Source organism: Rhamphochromis longiceps, linkage group LG6 (genome assembly GCF_057381845.1).
Source record: "Rhamphochromis longiceps isolate RC_006_pf linkage group LG6, R_longiceps_female_GT1.1, whole genome shotgun sequence".
Classification (NCBI taxonomy): domain Eukaryota; kingdom Metazoa; phylum Chordata; class Actinopteri; order Cichliformes; family Cichlidae; genus Rhamphochromis; species Rhamphochromis longiceps.
Window position 1 is genome coordinate 40,924,425 of NC_140562.1, and position 23,502 is coordinate 40,947,926.

The 23,502-nt window shown below is 37.6% G+C and overlaps 2 protein-coding genes and 1 long non-coding RNA gene across 4 annotated transcripts in view; 2 read left to right on the forward strand and 1 right to left on the reverse strand.

Annotated features, from left to right (window-relative positions):
* Positions 1 to 14,463, reverse strand: part of vwa11 (von Willebrand factor A domain containing 11) — a 32,340-nt gene extending 17,877 nt beyond the window's left edge. Inside the window, exon 1 of one of the 2 annotated variants that reach the window (XM_085410728.1) lies at positions 14,312 to 14,463. In XM_085410728.1, coding sequence (XP_085266854.1) covers positions 14,312 to 14,334 — 23 coding nt within the window. In that variant the 5' untranslated portion in view covers positions 14,335 to 14,463. The remainder of the gene's footprint in view (positions 1 to 14,311) is intronic. The other variant, XM_085410729.1, reaches the window with a different exon arrangement.
* LOC146668731 (prostaglandin D2 receptor 2-like) lies at positions 4,947 to 10,490 on the forward strand. The gene is made up of 2 exons (XM_085410730.1): positions 4,947 to 5,080; positions 8,085 to 10,490. The coding sequence occupies exon 2, from the start codon at positions 8,102 to 8,104 to the stop codon at positions 9,446 to 9,448; it is 1,347 nt and encodes a 448-aa protein (XP_085266856.1). The 5' UTR covers positions 4,947 to 5,080; positions 8,085 to 8,101; the 3' UTR covers positions 9,449 to 10,490.
* Positions 14,464 to 16,068: 1,605 nt separating the features above from the next.
* Positions 16,069 to 18,705, forward strand: LOC146668732 (uncharacterized). Its single transcript, XR_014912001.1, has 4 exons — positions 16,069 to 16,193; positions 16,655 to 16,733; positions 17,112 to 17,207; positions 17,970 to 18,705. It is a non-coding gene; the product is annotated as an uncharacterized LOC146668732 (long non-coding RNA).
* Positions 18,706 to 23,502: the final 4,797 nt, after the last annotated feature.

A 23,502-nucleotide genomic window follows, 5' to 3' on the forward strand; every position in this document is an offset into this window, starting at 1 on the left:
ACAACTCTTTGTGCCCATCTCAGATTTCATATCAAAGACGTAAAAAAAAAAAGTATTATGTCCATTTGAAGGTTGCTCAAAATACTCCAGTGTCTGAACATCATTTTCCAGCCATATTTCTTGAAAACATAAGCAGACAGTTCGGCATTCAAGGCAACAAGAAATTGGTGAAATTGCCATAATAAAAGGACAGGACACAGTTAATCTATTAGAAGACAGGAATTCACAGCACAATAGTACTGATGAAGACGTATTTCTATATCGATTGGCATTGCTTTATTTAACCTCCTAAGACCCAAACTCTTCCACGGCATGAATTTTTAATTTCTCTTTGATATTTGGGCTGATTGGGACCCGATGAATGTAAAAATAAAGAATTACAAGATTTATTTTTTTTACCTAATTTTTGTTTCTAAGAAAAATGAGAGTCACGTATGAGGATATTCGTTTAAAATTTTCAATAGAACAGTAGCAGTGTACTGTCCTCGTAAGTGGGACCCTTGTAGGGTAAAATTTAGTATTTTGGTCTAAATAACCCAAAATGTGACGCCAGGTCCTAGGAGGTTAAAAATAGGGATGGATATTGAAAAGATTTTCATGATTCCGATTCCATTTTCGATTCTGTTTAACGATTCGATTCTTTATCGATTCTCTTATCGATACTTTTTAAAAAAGGAGAACACTAAGGTCGATTAGCTTAGAACTTTGTTTTATATCTTCTCTTCTTTGTTTTATATCTTCTCTATATCTTCAGGAGTAACATGGCCTTACAAACCCAACAGTGAGATCTTAAGAGATCCACAGCCTACGACTCTTCAATGGGGCGTCACTGCCTTTCCGTTACTATTCAATCCTAATTGCAGGGTTCATCTTTTAGTGAGGACATATTTGTTGAAATAGCCATATAAAGTAACTTTTCCAATGGCCTCTTTTTTGAGATGCAACAGACCAGAGAATCTGAATGACACGATTACTCTGGAGCTTTGCCCTGCTGCATCAGCTGAAACATAATCAAAGGCATAAAGGATTATTAATTATTTCTCCAGTCAGAAGCTCAAATGGAAACTTTTGTATGAGGACACTTCTCCAGCAGATAGAAAGTGAGGGAGTTTTGACCAATAACAAGGTTGGCACAGCAGACATACTTCTCATGATGAAGTATTACAAGGAAAACGAAGACGCCCTCTTTGACTTAGCAGATGTAAGCTTTTTCCATACAGCTCTAGGTTTAATGCTGTTGCTCGCTGTCATGTTTTTTGTTTTTTGTTTTTTTTTTGTTTTTTTGGGGGGGGGTTGTTACATAAAATGTCTTGGTCCTTTTTCTGATAGGAAACATCTGGCAGGAAACATCTACCAGGATGTCTCTTGGGGCAGAGGGCAACCTGCCAATGACGCCAAGGCTTGTTATGCTTGGTAAAAAGTCATTTATGAAATATAGCTGATTAGACAATATTACAATTTCTGTTTGGCACAGGAGCTTTTCGTGGAGACAGGTATCCAGACTCTGTTTTGTTAGCTCTCATCTCATTACTGATCAACATGGTAGTCTAGCTACACCAACAGCAGAAATACTGAATTCAATACTGTAAAGTTTAACAGCAGCACCAACTATAAACTCCAAAATAACCATACAGCTGATGCAACTCCGGTAATTTAATTGGGCTGACTCTTTGTTAGGTGTGTTTAATATGCAGAATAATTCCCAATTATGTACAATCATAATATGTTAACTTATGTACATAAGGCCATTAATAATTAACTGTACATAGCTATTTGCTTTACGATTATCTATACAGTGTGAAGAAGTGAAGTATTGGAGTTATTTTATTTTGCATAATGACAATGTTGCCCCTATAAATTTAAGGACAAAGTTCAATGACTGCCACCTGCTGGATGGTGAGTGCAGAGGGGCTTGTAATTGTTGAGCTGGACAAAGAGAACACCTTTGCTGATGCGATGTCAGTCTTCTTTGGTTCCCTCTATGTATTGAACCTGGAATACCAGTAGTCAGCGTGTGCAATATTGGAACTAATTCAGAGGTATGTTTGAACAGTTAGCTAATAGTGATAGATGATGAATAAATAATCTCTGAGTAACTCATTATTTCACATCACAACTCAATGCTACTGTGTGTTACTATTTATTATGGCATGCTTTAAGGTTTTTAAGGATAAACCCTGAAGATAGAACAAAATGTACCTCCAACAATGAAGACAAGCTCTCTCACCATCTTACAAGAAGCTGTCTCTGTCCAATAGGTTTTTTAATTGCAACAGTTTTTTTTCCTTCTTTTACCCGTTTGTTAAAAATGATTTCAGTTACTTACACTTTGTCACATGTATTGGCTCACCCTACAAATCAATGAACTCAGCCCACAAAGCAAGGTCAGGGTTCAGTGCAGGACAGTAAAGTTCCTTCACACCACACATGCTCATCCATGTCCTTGTGGACCCTGCTTTGTGCGTTGATTTGGTGGTGTGAGCCAGTATTTTTGGACAAAGTGTATATAAAGGCAGAAGTGTGGGGCTTGATATTCTATTCATAACAATTCAGTTTATTTGAATGGTGCCAACAAAATAAATGCTAAGGCACTTCAGAGTGTAGGTTTAAGACCCTAAAAAATATAACTAAGAAAACCCAGCACTTGTGCACATGTTGTCTGTCATGATATATACAAACCAGATTCCAAAAAAGTTGGGACACCAAACAAATTGTGAATAAAAACTGAATGCAATGATGTGGAGATGGCAAATGTCAATATTTTGTTCAGAATAGAACGTAGATGACAGATCAAAAGTTCAATCCGAGAAAATGTATCATTTGAAAGGAAAAATATGTTGATTCAAAATTTCACAGTGTCAACAAATCCCAAAAAAGTTGGGACAAGTAGCAATAAGAGGGTGGAAAAAGTAAATTTGAGCATAACGAAGAGCTGGAAGACCAATTAACACGAATTAGGTTAATTGGCAACATGATTGGGTATAAAAAGAGCTTCTCAGAGTGGCAGTGTCTCTCAGAAGCCAAGATGGGTAGAGGATCACCAATTCCCACAATGTTGCCCAGAAAGATAGTGGAGCAATATCAGAAAGGTGTTACCCAGCGAAAAATTGCAAAGACTTTGCAGTTATCATCATCAACTGTGCATAACATCATCCGAAGATTCAGAGAATCTGGAACAATCTCTGTGCGTAAGGGTCAAGGGCATAAACCCATACTGGATGCCCGTGATCTCCGGGGCCTTAAACGACACTGCACCACAAACAGGAATGCTACTGTAAAGGAAATCACAGAATGGGCTCAGGAATACTTCCAGAAACCATTGTCAGTGAACACAATCCACCGTGCCATCCGCCGTTGCCAGCTGAAACTCTACAGTGCAAAGAAGAAGCCATTTCTAAGCAAAATCCACAAGCTCAGGCGTTTTCACTGGGCCAGGGATCATTTAAAATGGAGTGTGGCAAAATGGAAGACTGTTCTGTGGTCAGACGAGTCACGATTTGAAGTTCTTTTTGGAAATGTGGGACGCCACGTCATCCGGACCAAAGAGGACAAGGACAACCCAAGTTGTTATCAATGCTCAGTTCAGAAGCCTGCATCTCTGATGGTATGAGGTTGCTTGCATGTCTGGAAAGGCACCATCAATACAGAAAAATACATTCAGGTTCTAGAACAACATATGCTCCCATCCAGACGTCATCTCTTCCAGGGAAGACCCTGCATTTTTCAACAAGATAATGCCAGACCACATTCTGCAGCAATCACAACATCATGGCTGCGTAGGAGAAGGATCTGGGTACTGAAATGGCCAGTCTGCAGTCCAGATCTTTCACCTATAGAGAACATTTGGCGCATCATAAAGAGGAAGGTGCGATAAAGAAGGCCCAAGACGATTGAACAGTTAGAGGCCTGTATTAGACAAGAATGGGAGAGCATTCCTATTTCTAAACTTGAGAAACTGGTCTCCTCGGTCCCCAGACATCTGTTGAGTATTGTAAGAAGAAGGGGAGATGCCACACAGTGGTGAAAATGGCTTTGTCCCAACTTTTTTGGGATTTGTTGACACCATGACATTTTGAATCACCATATTTTTCCCGTAAAATGATAACTTTTCTCAGTTTACACTTTTGTTCCGTGATTTATGTTCTATTCTGAATAAAATATTGACATTTGCCATCTCCACATCATTGCATTCAGTTTTTATTCACAATCTGTTTAATGTCCTTTTTTGGAATCCGGTTTGTATGACATAATATCATTATTGTTTGTACAACCATATCAGAAAATACATGGGTTAAATGGTTTAGTAAAAACAAGTGCTTCCTCACTGAAAATATGTTTTCAGTTTATTTCAGCTTTTGATTTGCGAAATGCATATTTCTGCAGAGAAAAATCAGAACTGAAATAAATAAATGGTGTAATTAAATGGTGTAATTATACATACATATATATATATATATATATATATATATATATATATATATATATATATATATATATATATATATATATATATATACACATATACATATATACATACATATATACATATACATATATATATATATACACACATATACATATATACATATACATATACACATACATATATATATACACATACACATATATATATATATATATATATATATATATATATATATATATATATATATATATATATATATATATATAAAACCCAGCACGCCCCTGCGGGCGGTTTATCCTTCAAGCTCGGGTCCTCTACCAGAGGCCGTGTTACTTACCGTAACACGGCGGAATGACTCTGGCAACAGTGACACCAGTATATTACTGCAAAGTGGAGACAAAAAATCTAACAGTGTGTTACACCCACTGTGTCATTAGACATTTTTTCAGTGTATGGGGTGGAGCAAAGGGAGGTATGTCAGCATTCATCTCTGTGTGTCTGGGATTCAGTAGGTGTCTCTAGGACTGGAAAGTACTATAAACTGAGAGAACTGAAGTGCTGAGTAAGAAAAGTAGGCTCACAAGAAGTGCACAACAGAAATTTTTGAAAAGTTTCAACTTTCTATTTCTTCTGTGAATCTGACCGACTATACAGGTGAGTGTTTTCTACAATACTAAAGTTTAGTTATGAGTACAAGCTATGTATGCAGTCATCATGGTTTTGCTCTACTTCTTGCTGTTGTTGAGCAATAGTTATGTTTGGTTTTGAGCTTGTCACCTGTCCCTTTATACATTTAATTTTAGCAATGGACAGTAAATCTGATATATTGATTATTGCACATTTAGTTAGCAGGTTTTGGGGGGTTTTTGTTTGTTTGTTTGTTTTTTAAAAGGCTACACTTCAATGTAATTTAATTCACTGAGACAAAGGTGTAACTCGGTTTTATGGCCAATGTAGAGGCTGTATATTATGTTGCTGTTGAATTGAATTGCTGTTACTTAATAAAATATGACCTGACTATATAGAGCACACATAAAGCATAAGAATCAATAGAATTCACATAAAAGTGTAATGTGTAGCAGCTGTCAAGTAGTAAAAATAGAAATAATTTCACACTGATAATATGCTTTGACATAATAGACTCAATGTTCATAAAAGCACAAATCTCTATTTTCATAATCACTACAGCTGGTGCGAAAGCAGGCAGAGTTGCCTGGTGAAATTGTTCTGTCTTGTATTAGATGGGCCTCTCATAATGTAGGTATTCAAAGACTGAGTTCACCCAAGTTCTCCAGAAAGATAAAAAAAAGAAAATTAGTAGTCCAAGAAAGAAACATGCATTCACGTCAGCATTGTGTCTCGTTTTTATCAACTCATCCGTCTGTATTCATGTGCAGACTTGGTGTTGTGTTTACCTCATCTACATCATGAGTGCAGGGATGTGACTAAGAATGTAACCATAGCTAAGGGAGAACAATGTTGCTTTGAATTTTATACGTGAATAGTCAAATGTTTTTATTATAAAAATCTCAACCCATAATTCAGTGCCTGTAAAATGTCTGGAATCTTTTAGAAAATAAGGGAGAAATAGCAACAGTAGAGAACAATTAGAACAGGCAGAAACTTAAAGTTCATATTAATAGTGTATTTCTTTATTTTACCTCCCTTAATGTTCAATACTAGAACTACTAAGAAGCTACTGTAGTAATCAGATAATTTTTTATTAGCTACACTGTCTCTTTTGTAAGGGTGTCACTGCTTTGTGTTACTCCCCTTAATCTAATCTAACAATAAATACTTGTGTTAAAGCTGAGCCACAAATTATTCAAATGTATCGGCCCTAGGATTTTTTTTTCCTTTGAAGCCAGGTGTATTGGAATTGGAAATCCATAGTTCTTGAAACAATGTGGCATGTGGTAATCAGGGGGGAAAATGACTCTTCGTTTAAGACGCAGTTATCTTGATTCCATTTACTACTTCATCTACTTCCTACTTGCGTAAGTACAGTGATCCTGGTGTTAACGTGCCAGGTAACTGTCAGTGGGTTTTGTGCCTGAGGTGCAGATCATGTCTTCAGTTATGACTTTAAATAGTTCCTAACCGTTCACACTTACAGGAGAGGCTTACAACCTTAAAGTCAAATCTCTGATGAGACAAGCATATAAGCCACAACCAATCTTTGTGAGGAGTGAAGTGATAACGAGTGTCTATTTCTCTAATTTGAACATCATATTTCATTCACGCACTGTGAATTATGCAGTCATGATCTAGCAACTTCATAATCATGTCCATTTTAAGAAATGACCCTTAAGTATGTTGATAGTAGTAATATCAGGAAAAAAGAAAAAGTGATTATTTGATGTCTTCCCTTGTCTTTTACAATTTTAAAATGACTTTTATAATGATTTATCATAACATTAACAACAATCACTTGAAACCTTAAAAATAGGTGTTTTGAATTGTGTACACAGTATGGTAATGTTTTAAAACTGAAAAGTGCCCGTACATTTAAGTTTTGGCTACCCTTATGTCTTTAGAGTGTATATTTCACTGGAGATATTATGGGCTGATAATGACAGGCATCCTCACAGATTGTTGGTATCTCTGTTGTCTCCTATGGATTGTCTTTAACTAAGCATGTGTAGTTGCCCAATAGATGGTATGTGGCTAGTCCACAAAAACAAGCTTTGACATGTTTCAAAGAGACTGTGTCGCTGTTTTTCTTATTTTTTTCTCACAGTGAACTTCCATGACAGTTATGGTGAAAGGTAACTCTAGTCAGAAAACGATGCTTTAATTTGCAAAAATATTACTACCCAGTGATTTACTATTCATCAATAATCATATTAGTCATAATGCTGAAAGCAAAGTATGTAATTGCTCAATAAAAACAAAAAGACAAATAGGCAAGAAAAGTTGAATCAATGCACCTTAGGGTGTGGAAGGAGTGTCCGTGGTAACCACAATCACATAAAAGTTTCATAACATTATGTCAAGAGGATGCACCTCCCCAGCACATTTATCTGTTGTGCCAAATCAAAATCATGAGTATCAAAAGGGGAAAAGGAATCACTAATGCCAAACCACAGGGACAGTTGACAAATCTCAGCTTATTTTTTGCCTTTCCAGCAAATATGCTATTTTTTTTGCCTTCAACAGAGCTTGTATATATATATATTTATTCAAGCTCTTGTGAATATATGTTGTTTTTAATTTACCTCAACTCGTTCAAAACAAACATTTAAAAGTGAAACCACAATTCAGTCCAGCAGGTGTCACTATAGCAAGTGCTGAGATCCAATACTTCTCTCTCAGAGACAGCAACTTGGATAGATACTCCATGTATGTCTGGCTATAACATACGTGGAGTATGCGGCAGCCGGGTGTTTAGCTATGAAAAACTCCATGTTCCCAGTGCAAATTGCTGTTTTGTGCTTTGAAATGTGTTGTTAGAGTATCTCTTTGCTTGTTCAGCGTAAGCTTGCTCACAGGGGCATTTAAACACATAGATTACTTATTACATTCTCACAAAGATGGATATGAGATCAGGAAAGTAAAATACCTCCTGACCTTTTGTAAAACAAATGGAACCTGCGTTAAATCTGACTTTAACTGGTTATTCATAAGCTTCGTGTCTGTGTCTTGTTTCACTTTTCAGAAAAAGTAATCTCAAACATGTCCAACAAGACAAATGTCTCAGAGGACCAGGTTTTCTGTCCCCAGCTTGAGATGATGAGGAGGCATGAACTTAATAACAACACACAGGTCAATCTGACTGTGGTTTGCATCCATGGACTGGTCTCTGGCCTGGGGATTTTGGAGAATGCCTTGATCATCTGGGTGGTGGGCTTCCGCCTAAGACAACGCACCGTGGCCTCCATCTGGGTGCTCAACCTGGCCCTGTCTGACTTCCTGGCTACCCTGACGCTTCCCCTGTTCACTTTATACCTAAACTCTGGTCACAGCTGGGAGCTCGGCAACCCACTTTGCAAAGTGCAGACATTCATCTTTTTCTTCAACATGTTCGTATCAGCCTTCCTTTTGGCAGCCATTTCGCTGGACCGCTTACTTCTGGTCACCAAGCCAGTGTGGAGCCAAAATCATCGATCAGTAGCAGGCGCGTGGAAAGTGTGCATATTGGGTTGGCTATGGGCAGCAGCTAATGCATTGCCATATTATGTTTTCCGCTCAGTAACTGAAACGAAGCATAAAAGAAAGTTGTGCTATCACAATTTTGCCATGTATTCCTCATATGCCACACCTGAGAGAGACTGTAACATGAGGCAGTGGACCACAGCTATCTCCAAGCTGCTGCTGGCATTCATATTGCCACTGGCAGTGATTGCAGGAAGCTACATCAAAATTGGTCTCAGTTTGAGGAGCAGGAACAGGAGGAGGAAGCAGAGTGCCACTAGACTAACTGATGATCTGATTACGTTAAACAGAAATCAACAATCAAGAACTACACATGGAAGAACTGCAGCCACAAATAAATTATCTCTCAAATTTCTAATCCCTGGTCCATCATTAACCACTAAAGAAGGCCCCTTGACTCCTACCACCCCTAATCTGACGAGTCAGAGCCAGCTATCCCAGAGTTTCACTAAAATGGTGACATCTGTGATTACAGCGTTTGCACTGTGCTGGGCTCCTTATCACATCTTCTGTATGATTGAAGTGGCAGCCCAATATAATATGGAATATCTCAAACTAGTGGAAGTAGGTCTACCTCTAGCTACAACACTGGCATTCTTAAATCCACTACTGAATCCTATTCTCTATGTCTTCAGTTGCCCACGTTTCTGTGTAAGAATACGGCAGAGTCTGGGAGCAGTGTTTGACGGACTGGTAGAAGAAAGAGGGGTGTTACTGATGACCCCAGGAAAGAGTTTAATAAGTCACATTAGGAGGAGGAGCAGTCGAGATGTTGGCCTAGGAATCCCAGCATCACCCTGTCAGTCATACAGTAGCCAGCCCATCGTCTCACCAGCTTTGCAGGACAATATAGTGGAGCATAGCTGAGACATCAATTGATTTTTGGCTTTGTGCCTCGGGAAGTGCATGAATTACATTTAATCAAGCACACGTGCCCTACAGGTACTGTAAGACATACACTATATTACCAAAATTCTACTATCCAAATTATTGACACACTCCTAAAATATGTGGAAGAGTTGAAGCTGTTATAGTTGCAAAGGGTGGTCCAACATCATCAACTTAAGTTTATGTGTTTGTGAAGGCAGACAATCAATACTTTTGGCCATATAGTTCAATTCAATTTAATCTATATAGCACCAAATCCCAATAACAGTTGTGTCAAGGCCCTCCCCATAATACAAAGAAAAGCCCAACAATCATATGACCCCCATGAGTAAGTGCTTTGGCGACTGTGAGAAGGAAAAACGTCCTTTTCATACAATTAAATAACAATGTGTAAATGTATGGTTTGTGTTGTGTTTGTGCAGCAAACTATAGTTATCCATATGGTACGGTGCTTTGTTCCTGACTGAAATCACTGCTCACACTGTTGCTGAAGTTTCAACACCTGAAACTAAACATTTCCATGTTAACATCATTGATTGTCCCACCAATCAGTGTTTTGATTTAGGGCTTTAAGAAGAGTAGTTCAAATGTGGGAAATGATACATCATCAACAACTATATAGTTTTGTTAGTAATCAGTGAAGTTACATTTCAAATGTTTTTATATGGCCTTTTAAAATTGTACTACATTGTCACTACTACCCCTGAATGGCGACCCTATAAAGATCAATACATCAGCTTGTGCATGTGACTGAAAACTGGAAAATGTATATCCTTCTGATTTAGTGCAAGACCATGGCAATTTGTAGTTAGCTTTCCCGAGCTCTATCATGAGGTCGAAATTCAGTTTGTACCGTACAAAATATATTGTTCCATATCCTGTCTCATGTAAAAGTTACAAAATCTTAGCATTTATGCACAGCGTTTAACATTGTAAATGTGTAAGTGTTCGAATTTCAAGTATTTTTATACTTATCTTTTTATAGTGATGTATAGCTGTTTTAAATGTTTTAAATAAAAAGCTGTAATTGTTTGTATCACTTTGGTGGAACTTTGGTATTAAACTCATAAACATTTTTAAATGACTGGATGAATTTAGAGTGGAATTTAGCTTGTTTGTCTTTTCAGTCACTTTATTAACCTTTTTGTAAGAAGAAAAGATGCCATAGATAGATGGCCCCGTACTGCCAATTCATACTGTACAGCAGCAGTCCCCAACCTTTTTTGCGCCACGGACCGGTTTATGCCCGACAATATTTTCATGAACCGGCCTTTAAGGTGTCGCGGATAAATACAACAAAATAAAACTAGTACCGGTACCGAAAAAAAGAAAATTTATTCATAACACACATGAAAAGACCAAGGAAAACCGAGTAAACGATAAAAACAATAACAAAATAACGCTGAAAACCGATAAAAACCCTGAAAACTATTGTACTAATTTCACACCTGAGCCTCAACTCTCGCGGCCCGGTACCAAACGACTCACGGACCGGTACCGGTCCGAGGCCCGGGGGTTGGGGACCGCTGCTGTACAGTTTTTAGACACCAGAGGGTAGGGTAGCACTGATTTTGAACAGGAGCCATGAAACCACAATGCAGGATTATGCTTTTCAGGTCCTGTCCTCCAGTAACACTTTAAATCTAAACTGCTGATTGCCCAACCACCTATCTGAGTGATTGGATTTGATCATATCTGATATCCATTTTGATTGACTATCTCATCACTGCAATAGCAATTGTTTGCTTTCATCACACTGAGCAGAACACAGACTAACGTATAATGTAGGCCACAGAAGGGTGGGATTACCATAGAGGTAGTTGTAATTTGAAAAGAATATTAGACAGTGGAGAGCCAGAATATAAAGACAGAGCAGGATTAAACAGGTCAGGCAAGCATAAAAAATTCCTCTTTCCCCTCAGATTTTCACTTTGAACAGATTATCATTCTTTCTCCACCTCTGCTTATGACTCACTTCTTTTTTCCCCTTCAGTAATCATCTGTTTCTGACTGCATGTTTGCGTTGATTTCCAGCAATGATTTATTTTGCTTTGTAAATGATAGAGTAAAAGAAAAAGATCACAGTAAATCAAAGACACAGAAAAAAGAAAAGAAATGCAAAAAAAGGAAGACTCAGACAGGGATGGAAAGTGTTGCCTAAGCCTGGCATTTCGTTTATTAGTTTTACAATACACAGGGTTGCAGAACAGTCAAAGTAATTACTAGCATGAGGGGAAGTAGAGTTTCTTCTGTATTCTGTCTATTAAGTAATTTTTTATTATCATTTTTTTGTTGCCCAATATTTACATTCTGCTTATTTGATAATACTTTGTATATTTGATTACTTTACATATTTTTTATTGTTAGCCAAATAGTGTGTTTTGGGTTTGTTTGGGGTTTTTTTCTTGGTAATTGTAAAAATCTGAGGAAAGCATGAATAACCCTGAGTTATTGATATTTTACAAAAACTGTATATCCTAGTATTTAATCCACTACTGTGCTAACAAATTAAATTTCATATTCTATCTAAGTGATCGAGTGTTGAGTGGAGAGAGGGGCTAATCTTTATAGTCTGAATATCTCTTTAAATTCTCAATAATTCTCAGTAATTGTCAAAACCGAGAGATGTGAATCTAAAGATGAAAGATATAGAAGTAATAAAGATTAAAGGGTACTGACAGTCAACAAGAGACAATGAAACAGCAGGCCAACAGTGAGAACACTCGCAGCATAATATGCAGCAAATGATATCATCGGAGAGATTATATAAAATCTAAAAAAAGAGAAAAGGATGAAAAAGAGTATGGTGAGGTTAAGTATTGCTTTAAAGTATGTAATGCACTGCTAGAGCTGACAGATGCTGCCTAGAGAATTAAGCAAAGCTGAGGTTTATCACAGTGAATTTCCCATGACCATCATGTACTTAAGTGTATGCCTATGTGCACATTGGGTGATAAAGGTACAAACTGTCATATTCATATGTCTATACTACAGTGCCTCAGCCTTGGGGATAAGGGGAAGAGCTCAGAGTGGAGCTAGTGGTCCTCTGCAGCCCAGACAGATTGGTGAGATAAAGCATTGCCCCTCAATAATTCAAAACAGATGATTGGATGTATAACAAAGTGTTCTTCAAAGTATTTCTAAGCATTAGTGTAGAAATTTCCAATTTATATGGCTTTTTTGGTCGTTACAATGTGAGGAGTGTCTAGCTGCTACCAAAAACCTCAAATCAAACTGTTAAGAGCATTTTTCCTTTAAATGTTACACAGTTGTTGACAGAAAAAGTGTAAATTTGGTATAAGATACAAACCAACTAAATACTCTCAAATCCCAAGAACATTAATATTTACAAACAAGATAACACAATACAAAAGAACAGGTGACATTATGATTTATACATGCTTACTGACAGTGGCGGTCCTAGCCTGTTTCGCGCCCCGGGCGAACACTCCCTCTGGAGTGTTCACACAAACACACACATATGAAGAGAGAGAGAGAGTATGTATGCAAACGACTACCAAACACCCATCATAATTCCTCATACAATGAGAACAGGACAAATCAACAATTGACAATGACTAAATATTAAAATCTGTAACATAATGTATTGTTTGGAGTTTAGTCTGTCACTGTTACTATTTTTACCATTTCTTCTTGGACCAACCCACATAACCCACATAATTTCCTTAGGGATTAATAAAGTATTCTGATTCTGATTGTTTCAGGATGACCTGCCATTATCCAATGACACATCTACTTACCTGTATCTTTTGCTCGTTTCTCCTCCTCTTCTTTTCTCTTTTTTCTAAACTGAGGACCTGATGGCTCTGAACTTTTCTTGTCCATCTTCCATTGGATTTAATTTTGCACTCCAGTATGAACACCCATCCCTCAACCCCAGGATCACCACAACATAACCTAATAGACCTACACCTTAGTTCACAGATTCACTTTGTCTAGGGTGCATTTCTGAGATTTCACACAACCCAGGATTTAAATCATGAATACATAATGGGCTTGGATTTACAACATTATGAATGTTGTGTGTGAGCCTTTAAATCATCAAACTGTAAATTTTAAATTTCAAATTGTTATTGATCCCTTTACCCCGAGTCCTAAAGTGTATATTTATTTTCTTACTCTTCTTATATTTATTGTTTGTTTACTTGCACTGCTGTAACTGGAGCCTTGTCGTCTCTTCTCTCTATATACTGGACTGTATGTAGCGGAGATGACAATAACGTTTACTTTGACTTCAGCAGCGAGCAGGCGCACGGAGGGCTCTTCCGCTCACTTTTCGAGTATAGAATTTCGAAAAAACATCAGTGCAAATTATAAGTCTGTATCATAATGTCCGCTGTTTTCGTGTTTGTTGGTTTGTTTGTTTTTTTGTTTTATTTTGCGAGTTGGTTATTAGATGCTGCTCAAGCCGGTCAGAGAATTCCCCACCTCCGCCCCCCTCCCCCCCTCCTCCCTGCGCCGCCAGCAGCAGGCTCACCTCGCAAACGAAGGGCGCCCTTACCCCCAGCAAATGGGCGATAGAAAACCGATCGGTGCATATGTCATTCCCAGTATGCGCTGACTGACGCCGATGCCCGTGATGTCGCCCCCCACCACGATGCCGCCCCGGGCAACCGCCCGTGTCGCCCGTATCTAAAACCGCTACTGCTTACACATTCCAAAAATACTCTTAAGTTATTTTATTAGGTATGTTGTATTCTTGTACAGCACTTTGGTCAACGCTCCTGTTGTAATTAAATGTGCTATATAAATAAATAAACTATAAAATAAAACTATAATAAAAGATCACATAAACTGGAGAAGTGGAAGTATTTTACTTACCCCTGCATAGAAGAATGAGTCATCTAGGGTTTTTGTATGGTTACGAAGAAACTCCTGACACAAAGGCTGTTTGTTTGTGTCAGACTTCGACTGTGGTCGAGGACACTTCTAAAAGTTTGCACTCCTCCTCTTTTTTACTTGCCACTGCACAATATGTCTCAGTGCAAGATCAGGCGTGTGTGTGTTTGTCAATGCTTGAAAGACAAAATTTCCTGTATTACATTAGCCTACATATAGTTGTAACTGAATTTCATTTACTTCTCTGAATTTTATTTTAAAGGAAGTACATTTTGTAATCTTCTTTCTTCATTTCTTCTTTGTCTTTAGGCAGAATTAAGGTCAAACATAGGTGAAAGTGTTAAAAGTTGATAACTGGTTCATTACTGCTGAACTGATCGATTCTGGCTCCATTCTGTTTTTTCTTGTATTCTGCTGGAATCAATGTGCATGATTCACAGTTTATACAGCTTCTCGATTCATTCTTTCTCTTAATCGAGCTGTTTTAGCAGCACCCCCTTTAAGCCTCTGTAACGCGTGGTTGAGCAGTGAAGGCAGAAATGAAGGACCTTTAAAAGAGTTCAGCAGTTCAAGCGTCTTTTTAACTGTCCCTTTCCCATTACAACAGTGGATTAGTGCAGCAGATTAACAGTGCAGGTCAATTTGGCCAAAACTAAGAAAATGACTTAAAGTAGATTGGAAAAAAAATGTAATTGGGAATCTCTAGCAATGAAGATGAAAGTCTCACAAATATATTAACTAAGAAAACAGATTTGTATCATGCATCAATTCAGTTGTGCCTTTGGCAGTACAGTCGCTGTGGCTTGCTTAAAACAGTTTCCTGAAATAAATGGATTCTTAAGAAAAGATGTCGATAGGAAGGAGATCCTCCCATAGGAAGAAATAACATTTTTTTCCACTATCCCAAGTGAATTATGTAACTAATCGAAAACCTGATTTCAAATATTTTGAAAACTCCCCGTCCTTCATGTCAATTTTGGCTGATTACACAGGAATCCATGGGTGACCAGAAAAGGAATTCAAAATGTTGCACAATGGTTTAGTTGTTCATGAGTCAAACCAAAGGAAGTCAGCAAAAGTAGTTATTTAGAGTGGCGTGGAGCCTGAGCTTATGGCTTACAGGGATAATACATATTTATGACAACTTCATTATTGCAAACTCTCATGTTTAGCATGAGAATTCAGCAGTGAAACAGTAAATGCCACTAAACAAAAACACAAGGAAGGAATTACATGAAGACATAATTTGCGGTGCATTCAGAAATATACTCTGTTGTGGCTTCTGCTATCTTTTATCTTTTATGGTGTGGTCTGCTGGGGCGGCAGCATCTCTGCTGGGGACAGGAAGAGACTGAACAGGGTGATCCGAAGGGCCAGCTCTGTTCTAGGATGCCCTCTGGACCCAGTGGAGGTGGTGAGTGACAGGAGAACGGCGGCTAAGCTGTCATCCCTGTTGGACAACATCTCCCACCCCATGCAGCAGACTGTGACAGCACTGAGCAGCTCCTTCAGTGGGAGACTGCGGCACCCACGGTGTGGGACGGAGCACTGTAAACCCCAACAGTCTACCTGACTTATAAAGTTTGTGGATATAACAATTAAAATTCCTCACAAAGTTGAAACAACTTAAAACTTTTCTGTTCGGTTAACGATTCAAACAGTTATAATTGTACATGGCTTAGAAGTTAAGAGTAAATACTGCTTTCTTAATTATGATTTTTGAGTAAATGTTTTTTTCCGAGCTCCGCATGTGGACGTCATGACGTCATGACGTCTTCTCTCTAACCTGAACGACGTTGACAGAAAATTCTGTTCAATATGGCTGCCCTTCTCGAGCGACTGGAGAACACATTTGGAGAAACTTGTAAGTAAAACTGAACCTTCGTTATGTTTATTTTTTCCGTAAAAAAGCAAGTATATTAATATGTTGCAGCCAATAACTTGTTTTCGAATGCGCTGTTGTGTTAAAAAGCACAGACCCAGGTGGTGAATAGTTGTTCGCGGTTGTTCGCGCTCTTTTTCAAACATAGATTATGTCGTCAGTTTTACAGTTTTAACCGATTAAAACACAGTTTTACGAAGAATCACACATAAAGAAAGGGTCTTAGTGATATTTTAACGACCCCTTGCCAACGCAAGAAAGTTGGCGTTTTTACAACAGCAGCCTCATTGTTCGGCAGGTTTTTTTTTTTCTTCTCATTAGCATCATTCAAAAGTGACTTAGCTAGCAGTGGCAACTTCTATCTAAAACAATTGAAATATAGCAAGGTGTTGTATATTTAGTGTGCTGATAAGGTTTTCAATATTTTTATTTTTTCTTCCAAGGCTGAAGGCCAAAGACAAAAAGACAGAAGAAAAAAAAATTCAGACTGCAATTAATTTCAGGTGGAGACAGTAAACACAGGTGAGTTGAAAGATCTATTGAAGAAACCATTCATTAAGTCCCTTAAGGTGAAGATTTCATATATTGATAATGATAAAATTAACACAAATTAAAAGTTTCACTGATAAACACACAATTTTTCCTTGCTTTGAACCCCATGTTCTATATAGATCACAGCTCTGATCTGGAGAACACTATTTTAAAATACTGTGTAGGGTTTTTGTCAAATGATTAAGAAACATACTCTCTGTCACAAGAGACAGAAAGGTTGTATCTTAAAAGAAAAGTCTCCAAAATTTAGTAGAGTCTGATGTCATGCAGTTTCATAAACATGTATTCTCCCCAAAGAATGACACCTGAAAACTTTGCGTTAAATGAACTTTTCTTTTCCCTTTTTAGGAGGCGCCTGATATCAACGTGAAACGCACTGCAGTACTTCGTGCCCTTCCTGTATACCTGCGGGAGGAGGACCCAGAATTCTTTTAGACATGTAATGTAAGTGTATTTTTGCATTACTTAAATTCTGCCAGTAAGATAAAATGCTATGGATTTTTTTAAATACAATTTAATACCCTAGCAGCTACCAAATTGTACAAACAAAATACCCTCTCTGTAGAAAACCCACACACACACAGGTCAGGAGCAGGGCACAGGCGTATCACAGCACTATGGCTATGCTGCAGGTGGCCCAAAAACCAGGCTGAAGTCAAGATTTAGTTTCTTTTTGAGATAAAGTCATGAAATAAAAAATTACTTTTTTTTTTAGAAAAATAATAAAAATACAAATTATGTAATGCAAGAAGCTAACACGTTAATGTACATTTTTCAAAAAAAGTAGAGTACCCTAACTCGTTACAAAGTAACCCACTACACTGCTGAATGTTTTGCTAGATTACAGGTCATGCTTGTCACATTCTCTCAAACCAACCTTACTTATTTAATTGGGGCGATCGTGGCTCAAGAGTTGGGAGTTCGCCTTGTAATCAGAAGGTTGCCGGTTCGAGCCCTGGCTCCGACAGTCTCGGTCGTTGTGTCCTTGGGCAAGACACTTCACCCGTTGCCTACTGGTGGTGGTCAGAGGGCCCGCTGGTGCCAGTGTCCGGCAGCCTCGCCTCTGTCAGTGCGCCCCAGGGTGGCTGTGGCTACAATGTAGCTGCCATCACCAGTGTGTGAATGGGTGTGAATGTCTGGATGACTGAATGTGTAAAGCGCTATACAAATACAGGCCATTTACCATTGATACTGTGTCTATTCCAGGCGGACGCATTGGATGAGTCGACCCTCATTGACACTCCAGTTGCCCTTCTCACAGTGGTTACCGACGGCGCTTCCCAGTCCAGTCCATTTTACTTCCTCAAGCATGGCTGTTTTGGTGAAAGGCGACTAGGTGATGCGTGATATTCCCAGATTTGCAAATGCATTTGCTTTATTGTTTGGCTTGATCTATGCTCTGCATTTAGACTACCCCAGGAAGCTGGTTCACACATTTGCCTTAGTCCAAAATATCTTCATGGGGCTTGATGACGGCAAACCCCTGAAACCCCTGCCTACATGCTCTTAAGGAATATAAGGCAATGTTTGTTAGGACACGCACTCTGTTACTGAGCACTTTGTTTGAAGCACTTTAAGTTTACTACAGGCTTTGGGTGGATTTAACTCCATCAGTTTACCTAATTTTCCTATACTTGACTGCCTTATCTGGTTATTTGGAAGCTGATCATCTTTGTACCCATTTTAAAAAATTGTTTTTCATTTCTATTTAAAAAAAAGTGATTAGTATTTGACTTTTTGTTTTGCATTTTTGTGTATTTTGAGAAAGATGCAATTAGGACTGATGTCGTCCTTTGTGAGTTTATAAAAAGATAAATGTTCTACACAGAATTTATAATGCTCACTTTATGGTGCCGATGTCCATGTTAGTTGTTTTATAAAAACATTTGTGATGTTTTTAAATTTTCATGAAAAAATGTTAAATAAACAAAATGTAAAGTAACTGAATTTCCGTACTTTTTTTTTTTTAGTAGTCTACACTCACAACATATCTTTTAATTAATAATCAGATAATTTGAGTTTAGGTTGTAATATAATTGCATTGTGTTGCATCAAAATAATAAACTACAAGAAACACAAAAATATTGAAATTAAAGTATACAGTCTTTGAGTAAAGCTCAATTAATAAAATATAAAATATAATTTAAAATTTTTAGGTTAACAATAAATACAAATTTTGAGTACCCCATACTTAGAAGATATGAGTTTTTGTACTTAAATCTTTTGAGGTAATCAGTTTCCACAAAAGTTTTAAGTTCAGTCAACTTGTTCGGGTTTACAGTGAGAGATTTCGCAGGTCTTTCCTCCCCACTGCTGTCAGACTCCATAATAAAGACTTTAACTGATCAAGCACACACATCCATACATATGCAATAATACTAAGTGCAATAATCCTTTCTGTCATCGTTGTATTTTTACTCAGTTGTATATAGTATTTGTATTTGTATTCTATTTTTATCTTATTGTATATTTATTTTTATTTTATTCTACTGTATATAGTATTTTATTCTATTCTGTACAGTTGTGTACTGTATTTATTCTTATTGTATTCTAATTTTTGCCTCATAACTTTTGCACTGTCCACTTCCTGCTGTGACAAAACAAATTTCCCACGTGTGGGACTAATAAAGGTTATCTTATCTTATCTTATCTTATCTTATTCAGAAAGCACACATCAAAGTCACAAATATCTTATTTCTTTGTTCCCCAGTGCTCAGGACTTTCTATTTTATAGATATTTTAACAATACCACTGCTTAAAATTTAAAAGACCCAGGTACATCAAAGTGCTTCACAGATGAGCTACATTTGCAGGGTTACAATAATAAAGGAGCAAAGAAAATACAGTTATCATTACAGATGGTGGCGTGGCACAAGCGCAAACCGGGGAAAAGTTAAAATCTAATTTGTTTAGAAGGCTGGAAATGGATTCTGGGATATTGCATTTCATCATTTCGAGCTGATTGAAGACCAAAACAGCCAATCAGATTTTTTTGCATCCAAGTCTGGGATTGGTTGGTTTTGTTTCACAATTATAACGGTGTACAGAAAGAGTTGAATGCGCACGGGCAGAAATGTTGAGAGCGCAAGCAACACGTTGCAAGCAAGCGCAAATGTAAAAACTGAGCGAGAGGGGCTGCTATTGTGTGTGTGTATGGATAATAGCAAACACTGAAATACATCTTTTGCACGCAGCAATGAATTTTGTTCACTCAAATTTAGCTTTTCTTCGCTCAAAATAAATTTCTCCTCAAAATACAACACTTGCACCTGCAGATTTTTTTTTACGTGCACTCAGAATAGTGGCACAAAAATAACGCCATAGAATTTAAGCGTGCACATGACTCATAATAATAATAATGGGTTGCATTTATATAGTGCGTTTTTGGGACTGCTTTACAATACCACTATTCATTCACTCTCACATTCATACACTGGTGAAGGCAAGCTACAGTTGTAGCCACAGCTGCCCTGGGGCAGACTGACTCAACAGTTAAGTTATCAGTTTGCAATTCTCCCAGGCACAGAGACAAGAGGAGTTAGGCTACACGGTAAATCACAAACTTAACTAAAAATGCCCCACAAGTAGCAACATGAAACTAATTTTTGTTTCACTTTTTCTACATATGTGAAGCCCAATTCCAATTTGATTAATGTGAGCAAAAGGGCCACATGCTTTGGTATATGTCTAACAGCATTATGGTCACAGATATTTTTATAAAATATTACATTTAGTCTGTTTAATCCATGTGCAGTTATTTTGATAGTACCAAAAACGTTCAGCCAAATGGAGCATATGCCACACAACTAACATAACTTTATTTTACCAATTTCAGTGTAAGTTCTCTCCCATTGTGTCCATCATTGTTAATATGTGTTTTGCAAATGTTTCGTCCTTGCTCCATTTCAAAAACAACACCAAATATTGAAACAGATGAATGGAATTCAGCCTCAATGAACATTTTCCAACTGTTTCTAAAAATGTCTTCTGTGAAAACAACTTTATATTTTAAACCACATAATGGTTTAAATGATAAATTACTGTAATTATGCAGAATGAAACATGTTGATAGTAGTTTGGCTTGGACGGAGACGGAAGTAGAGTGTTCTTCATAGATCCTTACAGTAACTGTGCTTCATCTTAATTTCTTCTAACCGCACCAGTTGGATTTTTCTCCTTTCCCACCCCGCTTTGTCATCTTTTTGGCTTCTCTTATGGGAAAACTGTAATTGCAGTTTCTAAATCATTTACTATTACCATTCCTGCCCCAACAAAGCTAGTAATTTGCTTTTTTATACACCCAGTAAGTGAAACATGGAAACATTATTTACAGAGATGTATTGCAGCATTAATCTGATAAACGTCTTAACCTTTTTAAAATAAGACAGACAGACAGACAGACAGACAGATAGATAGATAGATCCCCCTACTGTAAATCTATACTGTACAGAGATATAGATGGGTTGCAGGATATGAAAGAAAACAACCTTCTTCTTCTTTTTTAATCAGCATTTTTCGTGTCTACATGTTGGGTCTTTTTCTGTTGATCCCTCCTCTGTTTTTCTTTGAAATCCTTTTGGATTCTCTTGTGGAATCATGTCGTTTTCTTTCCCTGAAACTATTCCTGCCCCACCTATTTTAGGAATGGTTCAGTTCTAAGGGAGTCCTTCCCTCTAGATCTATGTCTGCATCTTCACATTTTGGTCTCAGAGCCAAAATTTTAAGAGACTTCTTACTATCATTCTGTACACTGTTTTGCGAGATACATTTCTATATTGGGAATATAGTAAACAATGGGAAGCAGTATTAGGTCCAGAGGATTGAGGACAAGCCTACATCAACATCGGAAGAGACGAGATCAGAGTGAGAGTGAGCAAATAAATACGGGATTACTGGAGATGTCACAAACACAGACAGGAAATGGTGTCAGGCTCAAAAAAGATCTATGTTAACCACTGTCATTGACACACTTATAAACATCTCAATATTTTGATACCTGCTTGTTAATTGGTCAGTTTCTACATAAACTGGAAAGAGACATTTAAAAATATATTTATTTACATTTTGGGAAGACTTCTGCTTATAATAATCTGTGCCTTGATGGGCTTTTCTGGAGAATTTAGCACATGTGTGACACAGAAGTATTTACAGGGGAACAACTACGAGCAAAGGATAGTAGAAACACACCGATTGAAAAGTGAGTGAGGGATGTAGATACTGTACAGGAGGAGTGAAAGATAGAGAGAGTAAAACTGAGGGATGAGAGAAGGAGGAGCGATAGCAGCAGGAGATATGCCTCAGATTATCAACCGGTGTCAGATGCTCTGGGGACAGATAAAGAGGAGGAGCGTGACACAGAGAGAAAGAGGACGTCTCTTTGAAGCAGGACTGTAAAAATGACTGATGTGAAAAATTCATCATCTGTGGAGTTGCCAGAGGGGAAGTTAATGAAGAAGGTCAGTGCATGTAGATGCAAAAATATGCAAACTCCTGTCAATGATGCTCTTAAACATCCCACGTGGTTTAACTTCTGAGGTCTGGCTGGTACTAATTTATTTTTTAAGTTAATGCCACAATGCTTAACGCTCATAATGTTACAAACCAAATGGAGTTTTATGCACTTAAACACAACATTATCACAGAAGATGCTTATATTTGTCAGAAACTAAACCATCAATGATCAACAGCTACATTTTTATTAATTTTGTGAGAGCCAACTTTTCTGAGTTGGTACATCATAAACTGTGTATTGAACGCTTATGATTTGTTTGTGCTCTCTTCTCCAGGGTTCAATCAAGAAGAAAATTGAATCATTCAGGAGATGGAGTTCAGCTAGCATCAAGAGACCACCAAAGCCCAAGGCCAAGACTTTGAGTCTGTCCTCCCCAGTGGGAGACCCAGATGACATCTGGCTGGAAGAAGGTGACAAGAGGAAGCTACGCCCTATTGTTGACTCTGTCTTTGGACAGGTAGGTGACTGAACTGGGAACTATGTAAAGCCAAGATATATAATTAGACTGTCATTTTTAAGGGTTCTTTTTTTTTTAAGGGTGTGTCTTTCCTTATAAGGCATGGGATGTTACAATATCATATTGCTATATGTATAAATCATATATAGCAGCACCCTTTTTGAAAAATGGCTCACAAATATAGTGTTAAAACATTATATATCCATATCTCTTTAACTATTTAGATTACGTTTAGATCTGTTGTGCAGTAGCGTGAGGTGTTTGTTTGCAGTAGTGAAAATTGTGCGCATAACATTTTTGCAACAGAGTATATGTTGACTGGTTACACATTAGTAAGAACCAGCCTGTATTATTAAAGAAGGATTATTTAAATTTAGATCAGCAGAACACTTGGAGGAAACACACATTCCTTGAGGATTGGAAGGGTAATAAACCTGCCAGGGCAAGCTTTAATTCAGACATAGTGTGAAACAGATGAAAAAGATAAAAATGTACCTAAAAAGTGTGTATTTGTTAGTGGCAGCCTTGTGAACTTGTTTTGCAGTCTTTAATAAGTAGTCAGCGTAGTTAGTAATCTGTCCCATAGTAAAAATTTCTGTGTGTATAAGCCAAGACTTCAGTTTCATGTATAATTTCTTGCCATGTACTTTTTTCTGTTCTCACTGGTTTGATCCAGATATTTTTGGTGTATTTTAATGTGTTGCAATAGCAAATCTTCCACATTGTTTTTGGCAGTTATGGCTTCCAGTTTCATCCACTTCCTGTTTATG